This window comes from Pipistrellus kuhlii, unplaced genomic scaffold (assembly GCF_014108245.1).
Source record: "Pipistrellus kuhlii isolate mPipKuh1 unplaced genomic scaffold, mPipKuh1.p scaffold_m20_p_48, whole genome shotgun sequence".
Taxonomy (NCBI): domain Eukaryota; kingdom Metazoa; phylum Chordata; class Mammalia; order Chiroptera; family Vespertilionidae; genus Pipistrellus; species Pipistrellus kuhlii.
The window spans coordinates 1,866,458-1,892,957 of NW_023425549.1; the positions used below are offsets into that span (position 1 = coordinate 1,866,458).

Consider the following 26,500-nt stretch of genomic DNA (forward strand, 5'->3'; position numbering starts at 1 on the left):
TTATTTATTTATTTATTTATTTATTCATTCATTCATTCATTCATTCATTTATTTATTTTTACATCTCTGTTTGGATTGTTGACCTTGGCAAAGTCTCAGCCTCCTTTCCTTACATAGTTTCTATGTGAAATCCAGTTGGAAAAGCCCTGCAGCCTGAGGGCATGAATCTGTAGTTTCAAAGGAGTTCTGACAATTCTGTTGTTTTGTTTTGGTCTGTGTTCGTTTGTTCCCTAAGACCAAATAAAAATGATAGCAGCCATAGGTAGGAATTAGATCATTCCTTATAGCTTTCATAGATCATTTCATTTGATCCTCATAAGACCTATTGAGGTGGGTTATTAGTATTGCAATTATAGACATGATTGAAATGCAAATAGCACATTATTTGTTTTAGTTGAGAAACACCAGATTTGGTGACAGAGTTTCCTTTTCCATGAGCCATCATTTGGTGGGACCATCCATCTTGTGACCCTTGTGGGTACCTTTGTCTTTCTGCTGGAATGCTAACTTTTTGAGTTGGAGCAGGGTGGGTGGGATTAGAGTTAGAGTAGGACCCAGCAGCCTTTTAATGCAGGACCAGTAGTTATTAAGTTAACAAACTTGTGCCTTAAGGACCAGTATGAATTAAACCTCAGAGGTTGGGGTTACCTGAACGTGATGAGCTCAGGTTTTTCCCCAGGATCTTCTCTAAAATGATTACTATGAGAGAAAGTTGTCAAGCAGGTGTCATTGGAACATATGTCCTTACATTTTGGTTCCAGAAGAACTATCGCTTTATTTTAACTGAATAAACTGACTTGTTAGTTCAACAAATATCTCTTGAGTTATATTTATTTATTTATTTATTTATTTATTTATTTATTTTTTGTCAGTAAGTTACTTTAACATGTGAGATTTTCCTTTGATTTTTAAAAAAATATTCCCATAATCTTTTTTTTAAAAAATAGCGAATTCCCTTTTTCAAATGAAATAGTGCACCAAATCAATTTATGAAATAGACCAAACATTTTTTTTTAATATAAACTCATTTTAGAAATTTGAATTAAAGTGTTTACTTTGAAAGTCAATTGTCATTAGATAGCCAGCCATCAATGAGGCTGGTTTGATCCCCACAAAAACCTGAAATGGGACCTAACTGACTTGGCTCAGTGGATAGAGCCTTGGCCTACGGACTGAAGGGTTCTGGGTTCAGTTCTTGTCAAGGGCATGTACATTGGTTGCAGGCTTGATCCCCATTAGGGGGTGTGCAGGAGGCAGCTGATTGATGCTTCTCTATCTTCAATGCTTCTGTCTCTCTTATCCCTCTTTCTTCTCTCTAAAATCATCAACATATCTAAAAAATAAACCCAAAACATGAAATGAGTTAAAAAGATTTCAGTCTTTAGTCCCGCATTCTAGTTATTTCTACATTTGCAAAAATTGTGTAGTAGTTTTTCCGTTTAACTTGTAATCTAAGGATATTTTATAAAGTTCAGGTGAGAAAATTCCTGTCATCACTCAGCATGTCAGAGTTCAGTTGTCATTGCACAGCCATCAGATCGTGACCGCAGCAGGGGAGGGCCAGCATGCCTGACACTGCTTGAACTGTGTTGTGTGCTCACATGTGCCAGCTGATGTAGATGGGCTGGTGCAAGCCTGATTGAGCTTCAGTAATTAGTACTCATTGTAAGATGTGCTGGTTTATCCAGGGAGATGGCACAAGTTCTTCAGTCTCCTGAAAAGTCAGTTACCAAGTGGAGGCCTCTAGCAATATTACAGTTTGATACATAACACATTTGAATATGGACTTCTTTTAAAACAGTTTTTGTAGGTCGCTTTTACTCTTTGGGCTATGGTGAGAATGGGGAAGTGGAGTGGGGGAAAGGAGGGTGGGGAGATGGGAATTAAGATATAATTAAGCAACCAGAACTGCTGTTGGTTCTTGATTATCTCTGGGTAGATTAATGCCGGTGAGGATTCAGAAACCGTGTGGGAATACTCACTTAGTGCAGATGAGTTGTGTGACAGGAGTGTTGACTCAAATTCTGCTGCTGCAACTGATGCCTCCTACTTTAGTGAAAGAAGGGGAGGGGGTTTGAAAGAAGGGGTGGGCGAACTTTGGAGCCTTGAGCCCTCTCCTCTCATTCTCCACCCCAGCCGTTCTATTGAGAGTCTGGTTCTCTCTCTGGGTCTGTGATTGGAGGTGCTGTCTAATACTGAGTTCCTGCTCAGCTTGGCTCTTATTACACCTTAATCTCTGTGTAATAAGGTGCTGCACAAATGAGATTGATGAGATTGAGAGTTGATAGGATGTGTGACTCTTGAATTGAAGCACCTGCAACCCCCCCCCCCCCCCCCCAAGAATCTATGTAGCAGTTTAACTACAATTTCTCTGAATCCGTTATGCAGAAATGGGGCGTAGTCTATAGGGAACCCTAACCTTTCCCCTGAATGTCTTAACGCTGCCTATTTCAGTCAGGACCATGGGCTGTGAATTTGCTTTTAAAATGTTTCCAGAATTAAATTTTGAATGACTTTGCCTTTTATTATTATTATTATTATTATTATTTTTAGCATAAATAATTGAAAACCAATTGCACTGTAGCATGAATTTATGGAGTATACTAAAACCTTTGGTTTTGAGCCAGTTGGAAAGTTCCCTTGTTTTTCTGGCTTATATCATGTATTTGAAAAATGTTGAACCAAGATGTTTTCAAGAAGTAAATTGCTATTGCTGTTGAATGTGACCCAGAAGAAACTGAGGAACAGTAGAACTAAAGATACTGTTTATTGATTTTATTTTTCAAATTCCTTTGGTAGGCATCTGAAGAAACCTCCCTCAGGGCATTGGAAAGTCTGATGACAGAGTTTTTTCATGACTGTACAACCAATGAGAGAAAACGTGAGATAGGTAAGTGAAGTGTGAGTGGTAGTCATTGGTAATGGAAAAGCCCCAGTGGGGAGGGAGAGTTGGTAGCCTTGGCTTGTCAAGCCTGACTGTTACTCCTTAAGTTCTTGTTCTTTTGGCTCTGGTTCTGCTGGCTGGTGGCCGGTGAGGTCTGCAAATCTAGCTGCAAGGGCTATGTATAGTTTGTGGAGCCCCCTGTAATCCATAGAGATGGATTTTATTTCCTTCGATAAAGTGTGGGAAAACCCTCCTGCTTTGTTCTTGATTTTAGTAGTGTTGAACTTTATAAGAAGCCTGGAAGTATTAACTTTAAAAAATTCAAAGAAGTGTCAAAATGAACATGTTTCTGGTGTGTAGATGTCTGATCTAAACCTCATCTAGTGCCCAGAGACCCTTAAACTGGTCTTGCCTCTGGGGGCTTCTTGCTTCTTTTTCTTTATCTCCATTTCCTTATCTCCGTTATATCACTCATTCTGCAAGTTATGAATGAAGACTTTAAACAACAGAGATGTAGGTATTTACCTCAGATCTTTAGGGAGCTTCAGTGCCTTTTAGAACCTCTTTGAATTTTATATTCATTGACATGAACAATATTCTTTAAAGCACACTTTAAACTAGAAGTGTATACAGATTTCAGATCTCTGTCTCAGGGATATGTTGCTCTGTGGTCCTAGTATAATCCTTTTTCCTCCCAGGTCTCACTTAACCCCTGAAAATTTTTTTTTTTTTAAACATTTTATTGATTTTTTTACAGAGAGGAAGAGAGAGGGACAGAGTCAGAAACATCGATGAGAGAGAGTCATCGATCAGCTGCCTCTTGCACACCCTCTACTGGGGATGTGCCCGCAACCAAGGTACATGCCCTTGACCGGAATCGAACCTGAGACCCTTCAGTCCGCATTCCGATGCTCTATCCATTGAGCCAAACCGGTTTCGGCTAACCCCTGAATTTGAAAATGAAAAAATTTTCTCTATTCAAACTTAAAGGGTTTTTCCCTTGGATGTTTGTACTGACCTTACATTCATTGCTTTTACCCCCTTGTAAGTCTTTACGTGGGACTCTGTGGAGGCCCATTTCTCTGCCCTGTTTGGCTTCCTAACACATGTTAGGTGTTATGGCTGATGATGGTTGATTGCCGCCTTTTGTCCAAAGCTGGGCTGTGGTTTGGATTTCCAGGTCGCCAGCACGGATTTGGCTACAGCCCATTTCCCTTTGCATCCTGAGCATCATACCAGCTCCTGGTGGATGCTAACCTTTTATCTCTTAATTTTGAACCTGGTGTTCTCTTTTGGGCTTGCGCTGCATGCCTTTCTTTTCTGAGGACTAGAGAACCAGAGCATTCATAAACAAGGGAGACTGACAGAAGCTGAGCCCAGTAGCTGAACAGGCATTTGTCTTGAAGGATTCACTTTGCTTGCTTCCCTAGATCCTCTCGTATTACCCAACGTTACCCTCCTCCTGCCCTCAGAGTGATCCCTGTTAGTTTTATACTATTAAAGTACTTTATAGTGAAAGCATCACTGGCGACTTTTACCAAAGAAGGTAAAGGATCTTTCCCTTATACAGTCTACTATAGTTCAGTACTAATTTCTCTTAAGTCCTGTTTTTCATTCATACTTGAATTGTTTTTCTATTAATTTTTGGTTTGCAAAGCAAATATTGCTCACCTTCAGCATTAATGAATTAAAAGTAGAACTTTTGGATCATGTTTGTATTCTAATCTTATTTAAATAAACAGATGCTATAAATGTCTGATTTAAATGAAAGCTAAGAGGAATCAGGGGTTTGGTTCTGTAGAGTGGGTGTGTCTTAGTTCAGCCTCAGTCTAGTGTGGATTGGAACCATTTGTTTCCTTTTTGATGTCTTAGAATGTACTAAAGGCTTTCCAGAGGTGTGTTATTAGTGCTCTAGAGAGAGAGCTGTCAGCGGGAACCTCGAGAGGCAAACCTGAAGCATCATGGAGGAGTGGCGATGGTGTAGGGATCAGACTTAGTGGTTTAGTGGCAAGTTCTAGAGCCCTGAATTCCTTGTTTCCAGCCAGAGCTCATTCTCTTTGGTTTACCTGAGCCCTGGGATTCATATAATTTTTTATTTGATTATAAGAATAGGACATCAGCTTACTTTTATTCAATTTTTAATGAGCCTGCCTTGATGCATTTAGCCTAAGTCCTAGGGTCTAACAGAGCACTGACTTTAGGATTAGAATGGGCTGCTGTGCTTCTTGCTTTTCCCAGGGCTTCCTAGAATCTCGCAGGGTTGTTGCCTTTTTCTGTTACATTTCATGACCAGTATAGCAGGTTAAGGTAACAGGGCAGCATGTGCAGTCACATGGTGATAGACTTGTAATGCTTGTTGTCTGTGGTCCTGGATGATGCTACCGCAGCCTGAGGAGGAGGAAACCATTTCTAACTGATTTGATGTGGACAGGGCTGTCTTGGCATCTCCCATGATTGCTATTCTTTTTTACTTTTTTTGGGTGGTAGTTAAAAATAAAACTAAACCAAATAAAGAGAATTAGCTATCTTGAATTCACTTACATTTTTGTCTACTATTTGTTTATAATTTTTTCCTACTTCTCTAGTCATTTTGTGTGTGTGTGTGTACAATGTGAGTGAGTGGTGGGAAGATATATACAGGGTATCCCCAATATAGCTGATAGCTCAATTTTGAAAATGAAATATATGTTAGTAAACAATGCCCTTATAATTATTCAGAGACACCATAGATATATCTCCTGCCCCAGAGGAAACATGTTAGCAGTTAGCCATCATTTATAAGGTCAAATGATCTTACCTAATAATAGACAAACATGGCCATACCTCTGCTATGCCCACCAGCCAATCAGGAGAGATATGCAAATTAGCCGAACAAAAATGGTAGTTAATTTGCATACACAGGTGCGGAGCCCCCAGCTCCTCTCAGGGCCTCTGGGCAGAGTGGGAAGGCGGGGTTGGAGTGGAAAGAGGTGGCTCTGGGGCTGGAGTAGAAAGATGGTGCTGGCAGTCAGGGGAAGGAAGGCCCATTCTAGCACAAATCTCCGTGCATTGGGCTTCTAGCTCTCTTATAACTGTCTGTCCACACATTAGGCTAAGTAAGACCTTTAACAGTGAAAGCTTCTCTGCTGAAAAAAGGGCCCATTGCAAGCTTACTGACTTTAAAATGCCTGAATACACTGTCAGTGCTCATGTCCATCTAAGAGTTGGAAGACTATGGTCTGTCCTTTCTGTGTTGAAAAATAAGCTGGATTTTGTAGTTGGTTTTGACAACATTAACATATATGGAGGGTGGCACGTTTTTAAAAAATAAGACAGCCCTACCTTGTATTAATTTTATATATTTTTATAGCCTTCTTTTGTTGCTATTTAACTTTTCCAGAGGAGCTTCTTAATAACTTTGCCCAGCAAGTAGGAGCCTGGAGATTCTGCCTGTACTTTCTCTCCAGCACTAGGAATGACTATGTAATGATGTACAGTTTGACGGTTTTTGAGGTAAGTTGTCAGATAAATCTATACTGTTCTGAAAAGTATTTGTAGTCACATTGACATGTCATTGGCACAGGACTTTAGCTTTGATGTACAGATGGCTGGGAAACAGGGTAATTTCACTCAGGGCTTCTCCACTTGTTGCCTTTAGCAAGATGTCTGGTATGCTGGGGGCATGTTTCTGTCTTTGACACCAGAAAGGTAAGATGGGGCCAGGCAGGTAGGTCCTTTGTGGTAGAATATAACTTTTCCTTCCACATTAACATTAAAAAAATATATTGTTATTGATTTCAGAGATGAAGAGGGAGGGAGAGAGAGATACAAACATCAATGGTGAGAGAGAATCACTGATTGGCTGCCTTCTGTATGTCCCTACTGGGGATTGTGCCTACAATCTGGGCATGTGAATCGAATCCAGCCAGGACCCTTCAGTCCACAGGCCAATGCTCAATCCACAGAGCCAAATTGGTTAGGGCACCATATTATCATTTAGAAAAAGATAATTAAAGTTTGGGAGGAAGAATGATACCCAGAATATTCTCTTCCTAAGCACAAATGTTTTCTTTCTTTCTTTCTTTCTTTCTTTCTTTCTTTCTTTCTTTCTTTCTTTCTTTCTTTCTTTCTTTCTTTCTTTCTTTCTTTTATACATTTTATTGATTTTTTTACAGAGAAAAAGGAAGAGGGATAGAGAGCTAGAAACATTGATGAGAGAGAAACATCGACCAGCTGCCTCTTGCACCCCCCCTATTGGAGATGTGCCCGCAACCAATGTACATGCCCTTGACCGGAATTGAACCTGGGATCCTTGAGTCCGCAGGCTGACGCTTTATCCACTGAGCCAAACCGGTTTCGGCATAAGCACAAATATTTTCATTTTAATCAATTCGCTTCCCATTTTTGTCTTTCTGTATACACTTAAAAAACACTAATTATAATAATCACATTGCTCATGCCACTTTGTATTCTGCTCTCCTTCTTGTCTTTATATTATATTCCTGTAAGTGGTTGTACAATGTTCACCAAGCCATTCTTCTGTTTTTGAACATAAGTTGTTTCTGTCATTATTTTGTGGTGGCTGTTAGAGACAGTGATGTAATAGACAGTTTTTACACATACAGCTTTTTTATTTCCATTGAATTATTTAGCAGATCTTTCCAGGAATGGGATTGATGTTTTATAGGATTTGAATATTTTTATCACTCTTATTGCAACATTGCATTGCTCCACATCTTTGTTTAGAATCAGGGTTGCTTATTTAAGGAGATATAGCTAACCATTGGATGAAAACCAGCTATTTTTATGTATAGATGGCTAACTTTAGGATGTATATTTGTTTTTCAGAATCTGATCAATAAAATGTGGCTTGGGGTCCCATCTCAGGATAAGATGGAAATCCGTAGCTGCCTACCCAAACTCCTTTTGGCTCACCACAAAACCTTACCTTACTTTGTCCGGAACAAGCTCTGCAAAGTTATTGTTGATATTGGCCGTCAGGATTGGCCCATGTTCTATCATGACTTTTTTACCAACATTTTACAGGTAAGGATGTAATCTGAGGAAACTTTATCTTGTAAATACTTTGTTTGTAGAAGTGATTATTTCCTTTCTTGAAGAGGAGTTTGATTGAGAGATGAGCAAAATTTTGGAGCTGCAGTAGTGATAAATTCACTTAATTTTGTATTCTTGAGACATGTTGTACCTCTGTGCAGTGAAGAGAGGGTGTGGGAAACTCAATTGCTTTGTTAACCTCTTGTGAAATTTTGTTCAGCAAATATTTGAAAGCCTGTTAGGTACTGTGCCAGGTGTTGGAATACAAGGATGAGGCCTTCAGTTGCCATAATTTGGTAGGGAGATAGCTGTGCTAACAATAGTTATCCAACAGCATGGCAGTTACTGTAGTGAAAGTATGTGCAGAGTGCAGAGGCATAGCATTTAGACTCAAGGTGCTGAGTAGTTTCCGTGTTGCTGGTGATGGGATGAGAGGTAATGTAATGCTTCAGCGTAAGAGGCTAGATTGATGGACGGGCCAGACCAGGACGGGAATGGCTTAGTAACGAGTTTGGAGAAGAGAGAAAATGGCACATTTTTATGTTGGAGGAACACCGTCAGCAATCATGTGGAATGTGGATTGCAGAGTGGCTGCAGCGAAGGTGGCCAGTAAGGCTGCTGTTGATGAGGTCTGAGTGAGACAAGGAGAATCGGAGTCAAGCAGAGGCCTCCCTGGTGGAAAGAGGTGAGGCAGTTAGGAGACGGAGTCAAGAAGTTTTGGTCAGTGGTGGTGAGGGTTGAGGAAGGGAGGAATCTAGGATGTTTTTCAGATTTTAGGTTGAAGTAGCAAATTTTCCAGGCCAGGGATGAAGGATGAAGGAATGAATTTTGATAGATGGTAAATTTATTTTTGCAGAAAATACGCTTAAAATTTGTGTGTTTCTTCTGCATATATCTTGTGAGGCATTAGGAAATGTGGATCTGGGGTTCAGGAAAGAGGTCTTACTACATACATGTCAGGATTGGAAGTCATCAGGGAATACTAGAGGGGACCTAAGCCAAGAGAGATGATGTTCATCTGAATCATGTGATACAGCTGGAAACAATATTTATTTAAAGTGTATTTTTACTGATTTCAGAGAGGAAGGGAGAGGAATAGAGGGATAGAAACATTAATGATGAGAGAGAGTCATTGATTGGTTGCCTTCCGCACGCCCCCTACCAGGGATTGAGCCTATGACCTGGGCATATTATTGTACTCTTCCCCTAACTTCATTGAGCCTATGACCTGGGCATGTGCCCTTAACTGGTATCGAATCTGGGACCTTTTTGAGTCTGCAGGCCGATGCTCCATCCACTGAACCAAACCGGCAAAGGCTAATTTGTACTTCTTAATCCCCTTCATCTTTTCCACCCTACTCCTGCCCTGACCCCTCTCCCATCTGGCAACTATCAAAATGTTCTCTGTATCTGAGTTTGTTTCTTAGTTTATTTTGTTGTTATTTTACATTCATTTGTGGATAGACATGTATTTATTTCCATTTTTTTTATCTTTTTGATCATATTTTTTAATCTTTTTTTTCTTCTTCTTAAAGAATTACCTTTAACATTTCATATAATACTGGTTTGGTGGTGATTGACTCCCTTAGCTCTTTTCCTTGTCTGGGAAGATATTTATCTGTCATTAATTCTAAATGATAGTTTTGCTGGGTAGAGTAACCTTGGTTATAAGTCCTTGCTTTTCATCACTTGGAATATTTCTTGCAATTCCCTTTTGTCTTGCAAAGTTTCTGTTGAGAAATTAGCTGACAGAATTATGGGAGCTTTCTTGTAGGTAACTGTTCTGTCTTGCTGTTTTTAATTCTCTTAAAAAAGTTTTTAATCGTCTCCTGAGGATATCTTTTCCTCATTGATTTTTAGAGATCGTGAAAGGGAGGGAGGGGAAGAGAAGAAAAAAGAGAGATGGAGAGGGAGAGGGAAGAAGAGAGAGAGAGAGAGAGAGAGAGAGAGAGAGAGAGAGAGAGAGAGAGAGAGGAAGAGAAACATCGATGTGAGAGAGACACATCAATTGGTTGCCTCTCACATGCATCCCAACCATGGCCAGGGAGTGAACTTGTAACCCAGGTTTGTGCCCCTGACCAGGAATCAAACCATGACCCTTTGGTTTGCATGGGCCAACACTCTAACCACTGAACAACACCAGCCAGAACAATATACTCTTTTTTTGCATTTTAATTATCTTGGAGTGGGCCTGTTTGGGTTCATCTTGTTTGGGATGCTCTGCAGTTCCTAGACTTTTATATCTATTTCCTTCTGTCATTTTTAAAAATAAGTTTTCAATTTCTTGTTCTCTCTCTCTTCTTCTTCTGGCACGCCTATGATGTGAATGTTGGTATTCTTGAAATTACCCCAGATTACTCCTTATACTATCTTCAGGTTTTTAGATTTTGTTTTCTTTTTGCTGTTCTGATTAGTTGTGTTTTGCTTCTTTGTATTTCAACTTGCTGATTTGATTCTTAGTTTCATCTACTCTATTGTCAATTTCCTGTAACTTATTCTTAATTTCAGTTAGTGTATCCTTCATTTGACTGGTCCTTTTTTATGGTTTCCATGTCCTTTTTTATGCTGTTGAAGTTCTAAGTTCATGTTCTCTTCCCCTAACTTCATTGAGCATCAGAGGAATAATGACCTCTGCCAGCTCTTGTTTCTGGGGGAAAACTGTCTCCCTAGCTTTTGTCTGATGCTAGACACTTCATTTCCTCCCCTTATATCCCTAGTGTCTTTTGAGCTGCTGCCCTAGTGTTGGAGTACAGAAAGTGTAAGTTTTAGTAAGACTATGTGCAGGCCCTTTAAGAGGAACTGTCTGGGACTCCAGCAGCCTCTGTCTCAGTCTTAATTTCCCCTGTTTGTTTTTTTTACAGCTAGACGTTAGGGTTACTTCTCTTCCCAGCACTAGAAGCCTAGACCTGCTGTTGGGCTGGGACCCCTCGCTCCACAGCTGAGATAGCCCTTCTGATTTTTATCCACCACATGTTATGTGTGACCAGCCCAGCCCATTCTATGTCTCCATCCCTTTTCCCACCAGTCTTGATGTACCTTTTTCTTTGTATCCTTAGTTGTAGGACTTCCATTCAGCTAGATTTCAGGTGGTTCTGAATGAAGATTGTTCTGTAGTTTAGTTGTAATTTTGATATGGTTGTGGGAGGATGCCAATACCGGAAGTCTGCCCTAAATTTCTTGAAGTAGAGAATATACATTCTATCTGGGTGCAGTTTATCCTGTCCTTCTCTTCACTATGGCTTATATTTTGTTGATTGAGTAAAGAATATATCGGAGCATGAACTACATTTAAAGTTTATTACGATTTGAGAAAATGGTCAAGTATTCCTTAAGTTGTTTGTTTTTTTTATAGATTGTAGCATGTAGCCAAACAGAGAATTTTAGTGGCAACTCATTTGTTTTTACCAAATACTGGAAATTAAATAAATGCAATAGTAATGCTTTGAATTGATATAAGTAGTGTTATGCTATTGAAGGTGTACCTTTTTTTGCTTCATGTTTAAGGGAACTTTATAATAGTACAGTCAATTGGAGTGGTAGGTGCTAGAAAAAGTGACGTAATTTGCTGCATAGTATTTGTGAAATCATACCTGTATCCATAGTGTAATGATGTATATGCAATGTTTCTGCCTACCACATGTTTAATCTTGAACTTGCATGAAGCATACAAAGTTTAGAATGTAAATTTGACTTAATACTTGAATATTAAAAATGTCTCACAAGTTGGGTGTATGTATGTGTTAATAACTAATAAATTTGGACGAAGTAACCAAGGCTGTGTTTAAAACTTATAGACATGTATAAAAATCGTCATGGTGGGTATAAAGGAGTATTGTTGTCATTTTTAAGTTTATGGTATTAGCATTTTTTATTTAAGATGAGAATATATTTTGAATGGTTTAAAAAAAAAAAAAGACATTGGTGTGCTTTTAAGTCATTTTTCTAAAGCGTTGATTTAGTTCTGGCTGGTTTGGCTCAGTGGATGGAGCATCAGCCTGCGGACTGAAGGGTCCCAGGTTGGGTTCTGGTCAAGGGCATGCGGGCACATCCCTAGTGGAAGGTGTGCAGGGGGCGGCTGATCAATGTTTCTCTGTCATCGATGTTTCTAACTTTCTATCCCTCTCCCTTCCTCTCTGAAAAAAGCAACAAAATATATTAAAAAAATAAAGCATTGATTTATGCAACCTATTTATGTATGATTCACAGGGATACTTCACAGGTTTATTATTCCTCAGACCTTAAACAGTTTGCTCAGAACTTACCTTTTTCTGGCAGTTGATCCAGTCCCCTGTGACAACCCCCCTTGGACTGATCATGTTGAAAACAACGTCAGAAGAGCTGGCTTGTCCCCGTGAGGACCTCAGTGTGGCTCGGAAAGAGGAGTTGCGGAAGCTGCTGCTGGAACAGGTGCAGACCGTGCTTGGCCTCCTGACAGGTGAGCACGAGTGGTGTCAAAAGCCTTCAGATGAGCAGAGCTCAGGCCCCAGCTCTTAGTATACGTATGTGAGCAGTTGTTTTAATGGTTACTGAATCTGAGAATCAAAACAGAAAGAGTGTGTTGCTATAGTCCCAGCACCAGTCCGATGTCTAGCACTTGGTAGACTCAAAAATGTTTCTAACCTACTTTTCCATTAGTTGGTGCTCACTCTTACTGCGATTAACGAGGTATAGACCAGGTCATCGGAAGGGGATTGAAATGCTGTTACTGTATCCTAAGTAAAGTAGATGGTGAACACTTTATTGGAAATATTTTGTACTTAAAATAAAGAGAAGCTGGAGGGATAGGAAGATAGAAAATTTCAAGTTTTGTGTGGGAGAAGTGAGCCAGACAAAGTGTGTAACAGCACCATGTGTGCTGGGTTATATTTGTGTGTAGCATTTTCTTTGCCATCTTTTCTGTTTTATTGGAGCCCCATGACAATGTGTGAAGAGTAAGAATGAACAGAAAGCAAACCGAAGAATGAGACAGGAGGGAGGAAGAGAGTGGAGCACTGAGTCAGGAGGGTGTGACCGCTGTGCAGCAGTGGGCCTTGCTGGGTGGGAGGTGCAGGGCAGCCTGGCTGAGAGGTGCCAGGAGCCGGGGCTTGCTTGGGAATGTGGTGTTCTTATCTTCAGCTTCTCTACCCAGGTTTCTTGGATGTCTAGGAATCTTTTCTTTTGTATGTGTTACAAAGGTGCTTAGCATGCAGTGGGCACTTAAAGTTGCTTATAAGAATGCTTGGTCAAAAGTAATCTTGTTATTTGCCCACATCCCTCCCCAGATTCCTAGGCAGAAACCAAACCCTCAGAGCTTTCATTCAAAGCACTTGTTGACATCCCTGACTAATGTTAAATTTCTAGACTTAGGGACTGTCTGATACCTTTACGTTCCACTTTGTGTAGCTGTCACACTACCCTGTTTCCCTGAAAATAAGACAGTGTCTTATATTAATTTTTTCTCCCAAAGTTGCGCTAGGTCTTATTTTCAGGGGATGTCTTATTTTTCCATGCGCTAGATCTTATTTTGGGGAAAGACAGTCTATGGGACATCCCAGAACATTAACAATACTTTTTCCCTTGACCCACTGTCTGTCTCTATGGATTTTTCTAATTGGACTTTTCATAAAAATGGAATCATACAATATGTGACCTTTTGTGTCTGGCTTCTTTTTACTTAGCATAATATTTTCAAAGGTTATCCATCCCATAATATTAAATATTTTGGAAACAAAATATTTTCAGAAACTTTTGTGATTATAATAGCTACCAGGTTCTATAAGGAGAGACAAAGAGGAATAAAACACAGTCTCTGCCCTCCCAGTAATGTTTACTTCATTAGGGGAGAAAGACCTTTAAAAGACTGCATTAAGAGTTATAGTAGAGGCCTGTTTTATGTGCAGGAAAAAACCTAACAGACAGAAGGATTTCTTGGAGGAGATGAGCTGAGTGGAATTCAGAGAGGTAGCTGTTCGTCCGGTGTAAAGGTCAAGTTGGGATTCTGGGGGAGGGAGCAGGTCATGTGGAAGGAACAGCAAGTAGTTCAACATGATGAAGCCTGTGTGTGCGGGGGGGTGTGTGTGTATGTGTGTGAGGCAGGATGGGAGAACAGAGGCCAGATGCTGAGATGGGGTTTACTGGCTGAGGAAGAGAAGAGGAGGCAGGCTTGTGGGTAAGGTAAAGTGAGTGGAATATCCAAGTGGCGCTATCCAAGAAGTAGACATACGGTTGAGAGGGATGTTTAGACATTGATGTTTGATAAAAGATACCAATAAGTTGTTTTTCTAAATCTGATTTGCATATGCTGAACTTTGTTTCTCTCTTAAACTCAGTTTCCTTTTCTTGGTATAGGTATCTTGGAGTCTGTCTGGGACAAACACAGCGTTACTGCCGCCACCCCGCCACCATCCCCAACCTCAGGAGAAAGTGGTATGCCTGCCCCCCACACATGGTGTTCTTTTTAAATGCAGTGGCGGGTCTCAGCAGGGTAGCAATTGCTCATTTATGCCAGACCCAGAGCTGACTTGTCATTAGTCTATTTTTGTCCTTTTTGTCCATGTTTTCTGAGAAGCTGTCTTAGTCCTCTTAAGTGCTCACTCGTACATTCTTTCTAATACACTGCTTAGAACAACATATTTTGTTTCTTCCTTTCCCATCAGGAAGATGGCACCTTTGATCTGTCACCCACTTCCATCCCCTCAGCTTATATCTCTGATCCTCCTGGTTTGTTTTTCCCCTTTGCTCAGTGATCATGGCTGTGTTGCTCACGCTGAGGTTGGTATGAGCCCTTGGGGCTTGATAGGCCGGCTTTGTAGTTCTGCAGGGGTTGTTGCTGTGGGAGGTGGCAGAGGCTGGAGGAGGGGACAGGGTACATGGAGCGCTTTCTTCCCCACGGGGCTCCTTAAGACCGGGGTGCAGTAATCAGCTTTGACTTTACGTTAGGTCAGAATGGTTTGATGAAGTGGTCATTAGTTTACTGTAATTAGTGTCTACAGTTACACTAATTATCTGTTTGAAAAGTCAGGTTGCAGTTCACCTAAAAATGGCTACTTTCAAGGATGGGCAGAAAGAGGAAATTGTGTCTGAGCTGGAACTTTTAGTTTCTAAATGCTTTTGTTTACATTCAGTAATCACAGATGCTTTTCAAGTAGAGTACATCCTGTCATTGGCACATATTTCTTCCTCTACTGTAAAGGTTGATGTGGCTAGTGAGAAATATTTCCACATCTTTCTCCTGTACCCCAAGGAAATGTGCTGTTGAAATCAGACATCTCTAAGCCCATGCTGTTTCATGTAACCTTTTGTTAATATGTGGAAGTTGAAATTCTTGCACTTGCTAGAGAATTGAAAATACATCATGAAATTTTGGGGACTGTTCATAGTTTATTGGCCCGTGTGGCTCAGTTGATTGGAGCGTCGTTGATAGTAGGTTCAATTCCTGGTCAGGGCACATATACAGGCTGTGGGTTCCATCCCTGGTTGGGGCGCATGCAGGAGGCAGCCTAACTCATTGATGTTTCCCTCCCTCCCTTCACTCCTTTCTTCCTCTTTCTAAAACCAATAAAAAAATAAAAAATAAATAAACACTAAAAATATGCCCTGGCCAGTTTGACTCAGTGGTTACAGCATTGGCCCACAGGCCGAAGGATTGTGGGTTCGATTGTAGGTCAAGGGCACCCACCATAGTTGCAAGTTCAATCCCTACCTCCAGTCAGGGCAAATGTGGGAGGCAACCAGTTGATGTATCTCTCTCACATAGATGTTTCTATGTTTCTTTCTCTCTCCCTTTCTTCTCTCCTCTCGTTCTCCCTCTCCCCATTCCCTCCCTTTCACTCTCTCTGAAAAATCAATGGAAAAAATATTCTCAATGAGAATTTTAAAAAAGTAAAAAAAAAAAAATATGTTTAGAGGAATTTATCATACTTTTTAAGTTAAAATCTATTACAGAGGTCTAGAGTATATTAAAAGCCCACAGAAAATTGAACTTTATTTGTACTTGGTGCAAACCTTCATTTTCAAGGTGAATATTTGAAGTGACTTAGCAGATTTATATTTTGCATATTTGAATGATTGAAGAAAAAATTGCAAATGATCCAGAGATTTGATTTTATGAATATACTCCTTGGAGAGTGTCCTACAATTTAGCTAATCTTAAAATGTGCCATTTTATTTAAATTATAGTTTGCAAAGATTAGTTCTTTTGAATTAGATTTGTTTTTAGATAGTTGAATCCTAGCTTACTTACCATCCAGTTAAAGTTAGCAGCATCAGGCATATTCCAGGAAAACTTGTTTTTCTGTGATGCTTTTCCCCTACCAAAATATTTGTGTTTTAGTTGGCTATGTTCAGGTACATTCCAAACTAATAACTCAGTTTATACTTTGATAGACTTATTTTCCTAGAGCCCAGGTTGGGGAATATAAAATAATCTAAATAAAAAATAATCCTTGCTCTTTTATGTGTTGCCTAGGTTTTGTGTATGAGGTTAGGGAAAATAAAATATGAACTAATAAAATATGAACTAATTTGACATTTCCATATAAACAAAACCTAAAAACACAGTGTTTATTTCTTGACAGTTGTCTCTTAGACATTATTAAAATTTTTTTGAAATCTTTAATTTTAGTATTTGAGAAAAAGCAAAATAAATTGAGACTGGGGGGCGGGCGTTGCTAAGGAATTAAGTAAAGCTTTTAAGATGGTATGCTTTCCCTTTAAAAAATAGAATTACACATTTACCTGTTACTCTTTGTGGCAGCTTCAAGGGAAGTAATTAGATTTTGCCCTATTATTTGGATAACACTGGTGATTTAATCAACATTTGTTTCATTGCTTTCACTCAACTGCCTTTATGCACTTAAGATACCAAGTTAAGCAGTAAAACTTCTAGAAAATTGTTTAGCTTTCTTGACTATAAGCTTAGTTTTTTTTGTAGGAAATTTATTCTGAGAGATCCTAGGACCCATTGAGTATCCAAGTAACTTAAAACACCCCATCAATAGTCTCTGATGGACCCTGCCCTGCCAGCCCTGGTCAGACTTAGCTCCGTGGTCTTTGGTCTCTTTTCTCATAAACTATCTTGTAAAGATGTTTTCTGTCTGATCACTTTCAAAAAACTAAACCTAGGGACCAGTTCTTTTTTTTAAATTTTTTTTATTACTATTATTATTTTTTTTAATTGGGACTAGTTCTTATAGCAGCTACTGGAACAGTTGATAGTGTGTGTGGTTTATTTCTCAGAATAGTTCCCCAAATTGTTGCCTTATCTCCTAAACTCCTTTTACAAGGCCAGATGTAGATGTGAAGTAGATGATGGTTTTATGTTTAGTTTACAAAAAAGGAAGTTGGGGCCCTACTGGGGATCTAGCCTGCAACCCAGGCATGTGCCCTGATCAGAATTGAACCTGGGATCCTTCAGTCCACAGGCCGACACTCTAACCACTGAGCCATATTTTTTATTTTTAATAAAAACAAATTTTAGTTGGCATTTAACAGAGGTATTAAATGGGAGGAATTGCCGATCTTGAGATGTTTTTTCCACAAGGAATATTAGTTAGTAAATGATACTTTTTAAAAATAAAGATAGTTTTATTGATTTCAGAGAGGAAGGGAGAGGAGAGAGAGAGATAGAAACATCAGTGGATTGGCTGCCTCCTGTACACCCTCTACTGGGGCTTGAGCCCACAACCCACTCATGTGCCCTCGACCGGAACTGAAACCAGGACCCTTCAGTCCAAGGGCCAACACTCTACTTACTGAGCCAAACCAGTTAGGACAAAAAGATACTTTTAAGGTTAAGAAAAATAGATTTGCCTGGCTGGTCCAGTACACCAAAAGGTTGGTGTTCAGTTCCCAGTCAGGGCACAAAAACTAGTTTCTTAGTACATGTTTTAATTTTAGACCGTATATTTAGACTTGCTTATGAAAGATGAGAAAGTTAGTGCACCTTTCTATAACTCGTGTGTTTGTTTAGTCTTGATTCTATATTTAATTCAATGTTTGCCTTAGTCACTTTGCCATAGCTTCTCAATTCCTTAATTCTTTACTTTTATTTATCACTTTATTTGCAAGTTTTCATTGTTCAGTATCCTCAAGGAGAATTTATGGGCAATATATTTATTATCTGAGTTTTTACATGTTTGAGAAAATGTCACCTTCCTTTATACTCAAAGGAGAGCTTTAGGTTAAGTCATTCTTTGCCCCAGAACATGGAGACACTGCATCACTGTTTTCTGGCTTTCTCTATTACTGTGGAGGAGTCTGAACCCGGTGTTTTCTTCTTTGTATATGAGTTTCTTTTGCCTACATTTCTTCCTTAATCCTAAAGTTTTTAGTATTGACTATTCTTTATCGCTTTTGGGAAGGGCAGAATAAGTCCTTTTATTTTATGTACTCACTTCTTCGAGAAACTATTCTTATAGCTTTGAATACTTTTCTTCTTTTGTCTTTTCTAAAATCATTTTATAGCTCCCCCTCATTTCATTTTATATGATTTTATTAGTCCAGTGCTCCTCAAAAATTAAGCAAGTGTAAGAATCACCTAGAGAGCTTGTACTGGGCTCTATTCCTTCTGGTTCTACATTAGTACGGTAGCGCCTGACAGTTGGCACTTTCTGACAAGTTCCCAGAGATGCTGATGGTGCAGGTCCATAGACCTACCTTGCCTAGACGAGTAATTCTCAAATGTTTGGTCTCTGGGCCCCTTTACTTTTTTTTTTTTTTTTTTTTTTAATTGAGATATAATTGGTATCCATAACATTGTTAGTTTTAGGTGTACAACATAATGATTTGATATATATATATATTGTGAAATGATCACCATAGTAAATTAACATCTATAATTTTTTGAGACGAGAACTTTAAGATCTCTCTTAGCAACTTTCGCATAGGCATACAGTGTTGCCAGCTGTGATCACCTGATCACCATCCTCAGGGCTCATTTCTCTCATAACTGGAAGCTTGTACCTCTTGGCTTCTTTTACCCATTTTCCCACCCTAACCCAGGACTCCTTTACTCTTAACATTATTGAGGCCCTCAGAAAGCTTTGTGAGTTATATCTATTGATACTAAAAAAGAAAATTTACAAATACTTATCAATTCATTTAAAAATAACTGATAAACTCATTATATATAAAACTGATTCCAGAGCAAATAAAAACATTTACTGATAAGAGCAGCATTATTTTAAATACTCATTGGTCCCTGGACCAAACTTTGAGAACTCCTGATTTAAAGTAATGCTTTCTTTTGTTTGTTGGTTTGCTTGTTTGTTTGAAGAATTACTTGAATTGTTTTGTATGAGATTTGATAACGTAGATCTTAAAAGCCTTTTGTATTTTCAGGTGACTTACTGAGTAACCTGTTGCAGAGTCCTAGTTCAGCCAAACTGTTGAATCAGCCAATCCCCATTCTTGATGTGGAGAGTGAGTATATCTGTTCCCTGGCCTTGGAGTGCCTGGCCCATCTCTTCAGTTGGATTCCTCTGTCTGCCAGCATCACCCCATCCCTCCTTACTACCATCTTCCACTTTGCGCGCTTTGGCTGTGACATCCGAGCCAGAAAGATGGCATCAGTTAATGGCAGCAGTCAGAACTGTGTGTTGGGTCAGGAACGCGGCCGGCTTGGGGTCCTGGCTATGTCCTGCATCAATGAACTCATGTCCAAGAACTGTGTGCCTATGGAATTTGAGGAGTACTTACTGCGCATGTTCCAGCAGACTTTCTACCTCCTGCAGAAAATCACCAAGGATAACAATGCCCACACGGTCAAGAGCAGGCTAGAAGAACTTGATGAGAGGTAATGAAAAAAGGTGTGATGTCAGCGTGCCCTGAGAGAGGGCCTTGGCTGGTTATCGCGGTGTTTTGCATGGTGTTTGTAATCCTCTTTGGTTTCAGAATTTTGGGCTCCTGGTCAGGAACAGAAAGGTAGGTGTGTACCAGTAAATCTAGGCTTAGCTGGAAGGGCTAGAGTGGTTAAGGGAAATGAGGTGAGTTTGAAAAGTGATTGTGAATTATGTAGGCTTGTTGTCTTTTTGTCTTTTCCCCCCATCCACCTCCTGTCCCCCCTTCCACCCGTCCCCCCCCCCCCCCCACCCTCCACCCCCCACTATTTGCCTGCAGGTCTGAGGTGGCTCAGGAACCGAGACTGCTGCTCATGTGTAGCCAAGGACAGGAGAGGAGGTTCGTGGAGGTACAGGAGTTACAATCAGCTTTCTCACTTGGTGTGGCTCGTCAGTTTTTACTGTTTGACTTTTCCCAAGTGAACATCAGCTAGTGTATAGGAATGCTGTCATATTGTCATTTTACAGATGACAAGTTTTCATGAAAGAAAGGAGAGATGTTAATGTGGGCACAGGCAAATGTGGGCATACCTGTGTATGTTTGTTATTGTCCTTTGACTGGAGTCTAAAATGATCTAACCTTTCCTAAGTGCCCTAAAAGAGGCTACCATCACAGTACTCTGAGGCATGGTCTCTTTTATTTCCCTTGTAGATGATGTAATTTACCTGTCTTACAACTTTCATTAATATGCTACTGTGGGATGGAAACAAGAGGGAAAATTAGAACTTATATTAACAGCATCATGTTTACTGTCCAGAAATGTCCAAGCAGATAAATTGTGTTGAATTAGTAAATATGTATAGGTTGCCTGGCAGCCAAAGTTAATATTTTAATCAATTTTCCTTGGCTTGTTTTTTATTATTAAGCTATTCAGAGTTAATCCATTTCCTTTTCCTTAGAATAAATAACAATACAAAGTGCCTAAAGTTATAGCAATTTTAGTGCTTTTTAAATTAAGCAATTTTAATAAAGTTTTTCTAAAGTTAAAAAATTTGGTTTGCTTCACTGTAAGCAAACTTTGTGTAAAATTTCTCTGTTTAATCACAGAAAAATTCATAAAATTGTATGGTAATATGTTTTATATATTATTTGGAAATAGCTTTGTATATAAATTCAAAGGTATCAGTATTCAAAGACTATTTTATATTTTTTCTAGCTTGTGTTAAGAAAGGCTGTATTTCCATATGTTAAAATCTAACTGCTTGTATCAAGCATAGAATATCAGTTATTTTGACTTTTACTTGCAGCATAATATTTGTTACGGCTTATCTTCGGGTGGTATAGAAATGTTGTCATGATTATCTTTGTACTGATTTTGTTACATGTAACTTTTATGCTCTTGGTTTTATATTTTAATTCTATGCTTCCTATTGCCCTGTGAAAGCTGAGAGGTGCCTGGAAGCAGAAAGGTGACATAAACAATACTGTGTGCTTGCTTCCTGGCTCTCGGGTCCCTACTACTAATTCTAAACAGCTAAGTCCATTCTCGTTGTGTAGGTGCTACTTAACCAGGTCCTTTGCTTCTCTTTCTCCACTGCCTTTTCCCCTAACTTTCTACTGCTCATTAGCACCTGTACCAGAAGGTGGGCAAAGGAAAGAAAATGAGGTGAAATAAAATTTGTAGTTTTAGCAGCTGAACAGCCTTGTTTGTATTCTGTAAAAATTTGGGTTGGTGATTAAAATAAAATTGAGATTGTGTGATATTTTACCCATGACTTCTCTTTATTCTTTTACCGGTGCTAGGGAATTGAGTGAATCTTTCTAAAGATCAGTAAACAGGTTGGTGACTTTGGAAATCCCTGTGAACATAAAATGTAATAAGCACAGCGAGGAACGAGTTCCTGCTCATTCAGAATTAGTGATTGAAGGCATCAGAGAGAAGTCTCTGTCCTTTTCGAGCCCTTGAAACAGTTGATTTCAGTGCCTTACTGTTTTCCAAGAACTTGGCACTGTGATCCTTATCAAACAAATTAATGTTATTAGATCTACAAAGAAGTTTACATATGTGTGCAGTCAGACCAGTGGGCCATCCTCAGGGCAAATAGGTCCCAAGAACAATATGGGACATTTTATTTATGGCCTAATTTTGCTCCTCTGAGACTAAGTTGTCTTCTCCCCTTTTATTATTTCATATATCTGTGCTTTTTAAAAATAGGTTTTTTCAGTTAGGAGTTTTGGAATTGGTTTTAGCCATTATTTAATTTTTGGCTAAGGCCTGCTATGTCAATATCTTTTTTGTTATTGGCCTCTGAAATGGGATTTATAGAGCTATGTCCATCTCATTTTCTAATCACCTTTTGGTATTTAGGGGCTCACAATGACAGTTTCTGAGATGTGAGAGTGGTGAAGTGCCGTGTGTTTAATAACAAAATCTCTTATCCTTGCAGCTGTGACCCACACTCTTCTGTGAAATGATTTTGGGAAAACAGATGATTGGGGATTCACTGTGATGTGAAAAGAGAGCACTGATTTGGGAGTGGATGGTGGTCCCATTCTGCCATGAGCTGGCTGAGTAACCTTGGGCGATCACTTTCTCTCTCCAGCTTCTGTAAAATGAAGCATCAGATTAAATTGTCCGAGGCTTTTCCAGCTCTGACAGCCTTCTGTCCTGGTTTTGGAAATCACTTTGGAGTGGGTTGGGATGTGCTGTGTTTAATTAGCTCCTGGTGCCAATTAAACACAGACAGGCTTGACTCTATCTTACCTGGATGCCATGTCTTTTGTGGAGCCTTGTTTTGGTTTTCAGCACATTCATTTTAATATTCTGGCCTCCTTCCAAAGAAAACCACTCTTCCAGACTTGCCAGGTTGAAATGGCACACATGATCTGCCCATTGACTTTTTAGAATCATTTCCTTTCACTTTATTTGGGCCATAACACTAACGAGTCAGAAAATGTGAGAGCACTAGCTTATACGATGCTTCCTAGATGGTGTTTGAGGATTAAAGTTGCTTTTCTGCTATGTTTCAGGTGGTAATGGAATGAAGGGTTGCCTGACCTGTAGGTAATTGTTGTAGGCCTTTATATTTTTAACTGAAAATCTAAATCTGTCTAGTTCTTTACTGAAAGAAATTTGGATTGAATTTGAATTTTCTTTTAAGGAGGTGCTGTGTGTCTCATTGTCACCTTTTGTCTTCTCTTATTTAGCTACATCGAGAAGTTTACTGACTTTCTGCGGCTCTTTGTGAGTGTTCACTTAAGAAGAATTGAGTCCTACTCCCAGTTCCCCGTGGTGGAATTTTTGACACTTTTGTTTAAGTACACATTTCATCAGGTAATGCGCCAGAATCGCCCATCCCTTTCTCCCCCTCAGTCTGCGTTGTTGTTTTCAGGAGAAAGAACTTTACTTCCCAAACATTTTGTAGTGCTTAGTAATGTAAAGATGAGCACTAGTGAGGTACGTATTATTATTATTATCATCTCCATTTAACAGATAAAGAAGTTGAGGCACAAAAAATAACTTGCTCAGGATCATACAATAAGCGATGGAGCCAGGATTTGAGCCCATACAGTCTGTGCTCTCTTAACCTCTATGGTGGTGTTGGAGAAGCATACATTCTCCCAGCCCCCTTCAACAACTACTTTTTGAGTTCCCATTATATTTCAGGAGCTAGGTATATGTAATCTTTAAAGTCCTTGCCTCCATTGAATTTCCATTTTAGTGAACCAATATTTTTTATTTGTATATATTTTAACAGCTTTACTGAGGTAAAATTTATATCCTACTAAATTCACCCGCTGTAATGGAACAATGCAGTGATGTCGCGTACTAGAGACTGTGCCACCATCACCACAGTCCAGTTGTATACATTTCCTTCGTACCCTATCCCTTGTGTCCATTTGTGTGTGTGGTTAAAATCAGTTTTTTTTTATTGAAGTATCACACACATACAGAAAAGTGCAGACCATGTAACCACCACCTAACTCAAAAATTAGAACATTAACCATTACCAGTAAAACCCAGAAATCTCATGTCCCTTCCCAGTGGCTTCCCCCTCATTTCTCCCTGAAGTAACCCTAATCCTGACTTTAACATCCCAGATTAGTTTCTAAGGGAAGCAAACAAAGTATATTTGTTCTGTCTGGCTTTTTTTTTTTTTTTTTTTTTTTTTTTTTTTTCATTTAGTATTATGTTTGTGAAATCATCTGTGCTATGTGGTAGTAGTTGTTCTTTTTCATTGCTTTATGGTAAGTCATTGTCTAAAGATCTATTCCACTGCCAGTTTGGGCTGCTTCCAGTTTTGGTGACCAGGGATCATGTTGCAGTGAACATGTTTGCACACATTTTTGGTGTACATATATAGCTCTTTCTGCTGGTACATACTAGGGTTGAAATTGTCAGTGAGGGGATCTGATTTTATAAGGAGACTTTGATGGTTGTTTAAATCACTAATGTAGTTTAATGGGGCTAGAGGAGAGGCAGGGATCTAGGCTGGGAGGAGTGTTATGTCTGTGATAGGGGACTTGGAGTAAGGATTTAGTGTGCTAGCCAGTCTTTCTCAAGGAGGTGCTTGGCACTCCGTCAGAGCCCCAGTGGTAAGGTGAGCCATTCCTGGGAATAGGGAAGGGCGCAGGTGGAGGAGGGTAACCACAGGCTGTAATGGTCACTCAGTGATATTCAGTAACTGTAGACTGGTGCCATCATCGCTGACTCTGTCAGACCTCCAAGTGCAAGACGTCTGGCAGAGAGTCCGGTGAGTGCAGAGCAAGAAGGAAAACCTGCTGGCTCACCAGGCCTCAGGAGGAATAGAAGAGGGGATAAAATGTAGGAGAGTGAGGATGGGAAAGAGAAAGAGGCATCAAAGGTGGGAAAGTTTTGAGAGGGGTCCAGACAAACCTAAAGGGGACTAGGCAAAAGAAGGATTTGATAGGACACGTGTAGCAGAAATGAGAGAGAGTAAGGGAGCCAGCGCTGACGTCAGAAAGACGGGACAATAGGATGAGAACGTCTTGCAGTCTTTTTTTTTTTTTTTTTAATTTATTGATTTTTTTACAGAGAGGAAGGGAGAGAAATAGAGAGCTAGAAACGTTGATGAGAGAGAAACATCAACCAGCTGCCTCTTGCACACCCCGTACTGGGGATATCCCCGCAACCAAGGTACATGCCCTTGACCGGAATCGAACCTGGGACCTTTCAGTCCGCAGGCCGACGCTCTACCACTGAGCCAAACCGGCTTCGGCCGTCTTGCAGTCTTGACCCCTAGGTAAAAAGGGATCTTTTAGTATCCTATATGCCGATGTAGAAGAATGTGTTCAATTGTGTGCATATCTTAGGACTTCTTTGGATTTGGACTAAAAATTCTTGTTGGGCTCTGGTTGTTCGTTAGGTCTGTGTCCTTGGAAAAGTCTATTTCATTTCTTTTGATTTCAGTTTCCTTACCTAAGGTGAGCAGCTACATGGGCATTTTCAGGGTCTTCCCATTGTTCACCTTTTATGGTTCTTTCACTAAAATCCTACGTTGATTGTAGTTCTCCATTGAACTGAAAAGCGTAGTTTTATACACATAAACATACTCACATACACATATACATATACATTATATTTATGTGTTGAAAAAAGAACTAGATATGGCAATGAAGCAAACCACAACCTTCTTCCTCATTTTCCTGCAGGTCTCTGTCAGCTGAGCCCCTTTCTGCTCCCGTGGCCTCCTGTGTGAGGACCTTTCTTTCTGGGTGCAGGTTCCTGGACTGTGGAGTCCTCTAGGTTCGGGCAGAAGCAGATGCTGAGCATTGGGCAGAGGGGTGGGAATCTGGAAGGTGCTCTGTGCCGTTTACACAGGGGGGCAGCCCTTTGCTGGAGAGGCACAGTGGAGAAGAGATGGCAGGGCACACTCCTGCAGCAGGAGCTGGAGTTGGGAGTTTTTTTGGGATACAATTTAAGAACAAGAAATTAAATGCTCTCTAGAGAGAGCTTTAAGTTCTCATCTACTCACTAACAGTGTGAACTTACTTCACCGTAGTTTAGTTAACTGTTAAGTGGAGAAATAGGGCTTTTATCTGGAGGGTTATTATGGATGTACTCAATATTTTTGCCTTTTGTTTATAAAATTCATGAAAAGTTTGGTATTGGTAAACATTTTGAAAGATTAAGATAAAGATGGTGTTAGTATCTTTCTTCTCTTTCTTTCCTTACTTTGTTTTTCCCACCTTAAGTGCCTTGCTGCAGTCCCTCCAGCCACTAGTGCTCACCAGATGTTTGCCCACTGTCACTTTCCTAGCTTGCTGAGGCCCTGGTGTCTGCAGATAATCATATGATTTCTGTCTTCCTACTTTTTCTCTGACTGTGTCATCACCACTTCCTTCTTGGTCTTGCATTTTTCATTTTGCCCCTTCTTCCTAAAACTCTCTGAGAGAGTGTGGCCTGGGGGTTGGGGAGGGCTCTGGACCAGAGTCTCAAGATCCCCATTTTAGTTCTGTTCCTCTTCCTTATCTTTCACCTTGGACAGGTAACTTCTGAGTTTTTGCTCCTTTATCTATAAAATGAGAAGTAAAAAAATACGTCTGTCCAGTTTCCTGGACTATTGTGAAGTTAACACAGACCAGCCCAGCTGCATGTGGCATTCGATTCCCAGTCAGCCTGGGTTTCGGGCTCAACCCCCTTAGTGGGCGGTGTGCAAGAGGCAGCTGATCAGTGATTCTCTCTCAACATTAATGTTTCTAGCTCTCCCGTCTTCCTTCCTCTCTGAAATCAATAAAAATATATTTTTAAAAATCACATACACCAATGCAAATGGCAACTAACCACTACAGACCACTTGCAAA

The 26,500-nt window shown here is 39.8% G+C and overlaps 1 protein-coding gene across 6 annotated transcripts in view; it reads left to right on the forward strand.

Moving 5' to 3' along the window:
• XPO6 (exportin 6) overlaps window positions 1-26,500 on the forward strand; it is a 120,474-nt gene that overhangs the window by 36,512 nt on the left and 57,462 nt on the right. For 2 of the 6 annotated variants that reach the window (XM_036412844.2, XM_036412847.2), the window contains exons 2-8: window positions 2,800-2,890; window positions 6,264-6,376; window positions 7,712-7,909; window positions 12,194-12,353; window positions 14,246-14,323; window positions 19,238-19,691; window positions 22,883-23,009. In XM_036412844.2, coding sequence (XP_036268737.1) covers window positions 2,800-2,890; window positions 6,264-6,376; window positions 7,712-7,909; window positions 12,194-12,353; window positions 14,246-14,323; window positions 19,238-19,691; window positions 22,883-23,009 — 1,221 coding nt within the window. Of the gene's footprint in view, window positions 1-2,799; window positions 2,891-6,233; window positions 6,377-7,711; window positions 7,910-12,193; window positions 12,354-14,245; window positions 14,324-19,237; window positions 19,692-19,789; window positions 19,820-20,014; window positions 20,085-21,119; window positions 21,145-22,705; window positions 22,740-22,882; window positions 23,010-26,500 lie in introns of those variants that run through there. The other 4 variants (XM_036412841.2, XM_036412848.2, XM_036412842.2 and 1 more) reach the window with 4 other exon arrangements.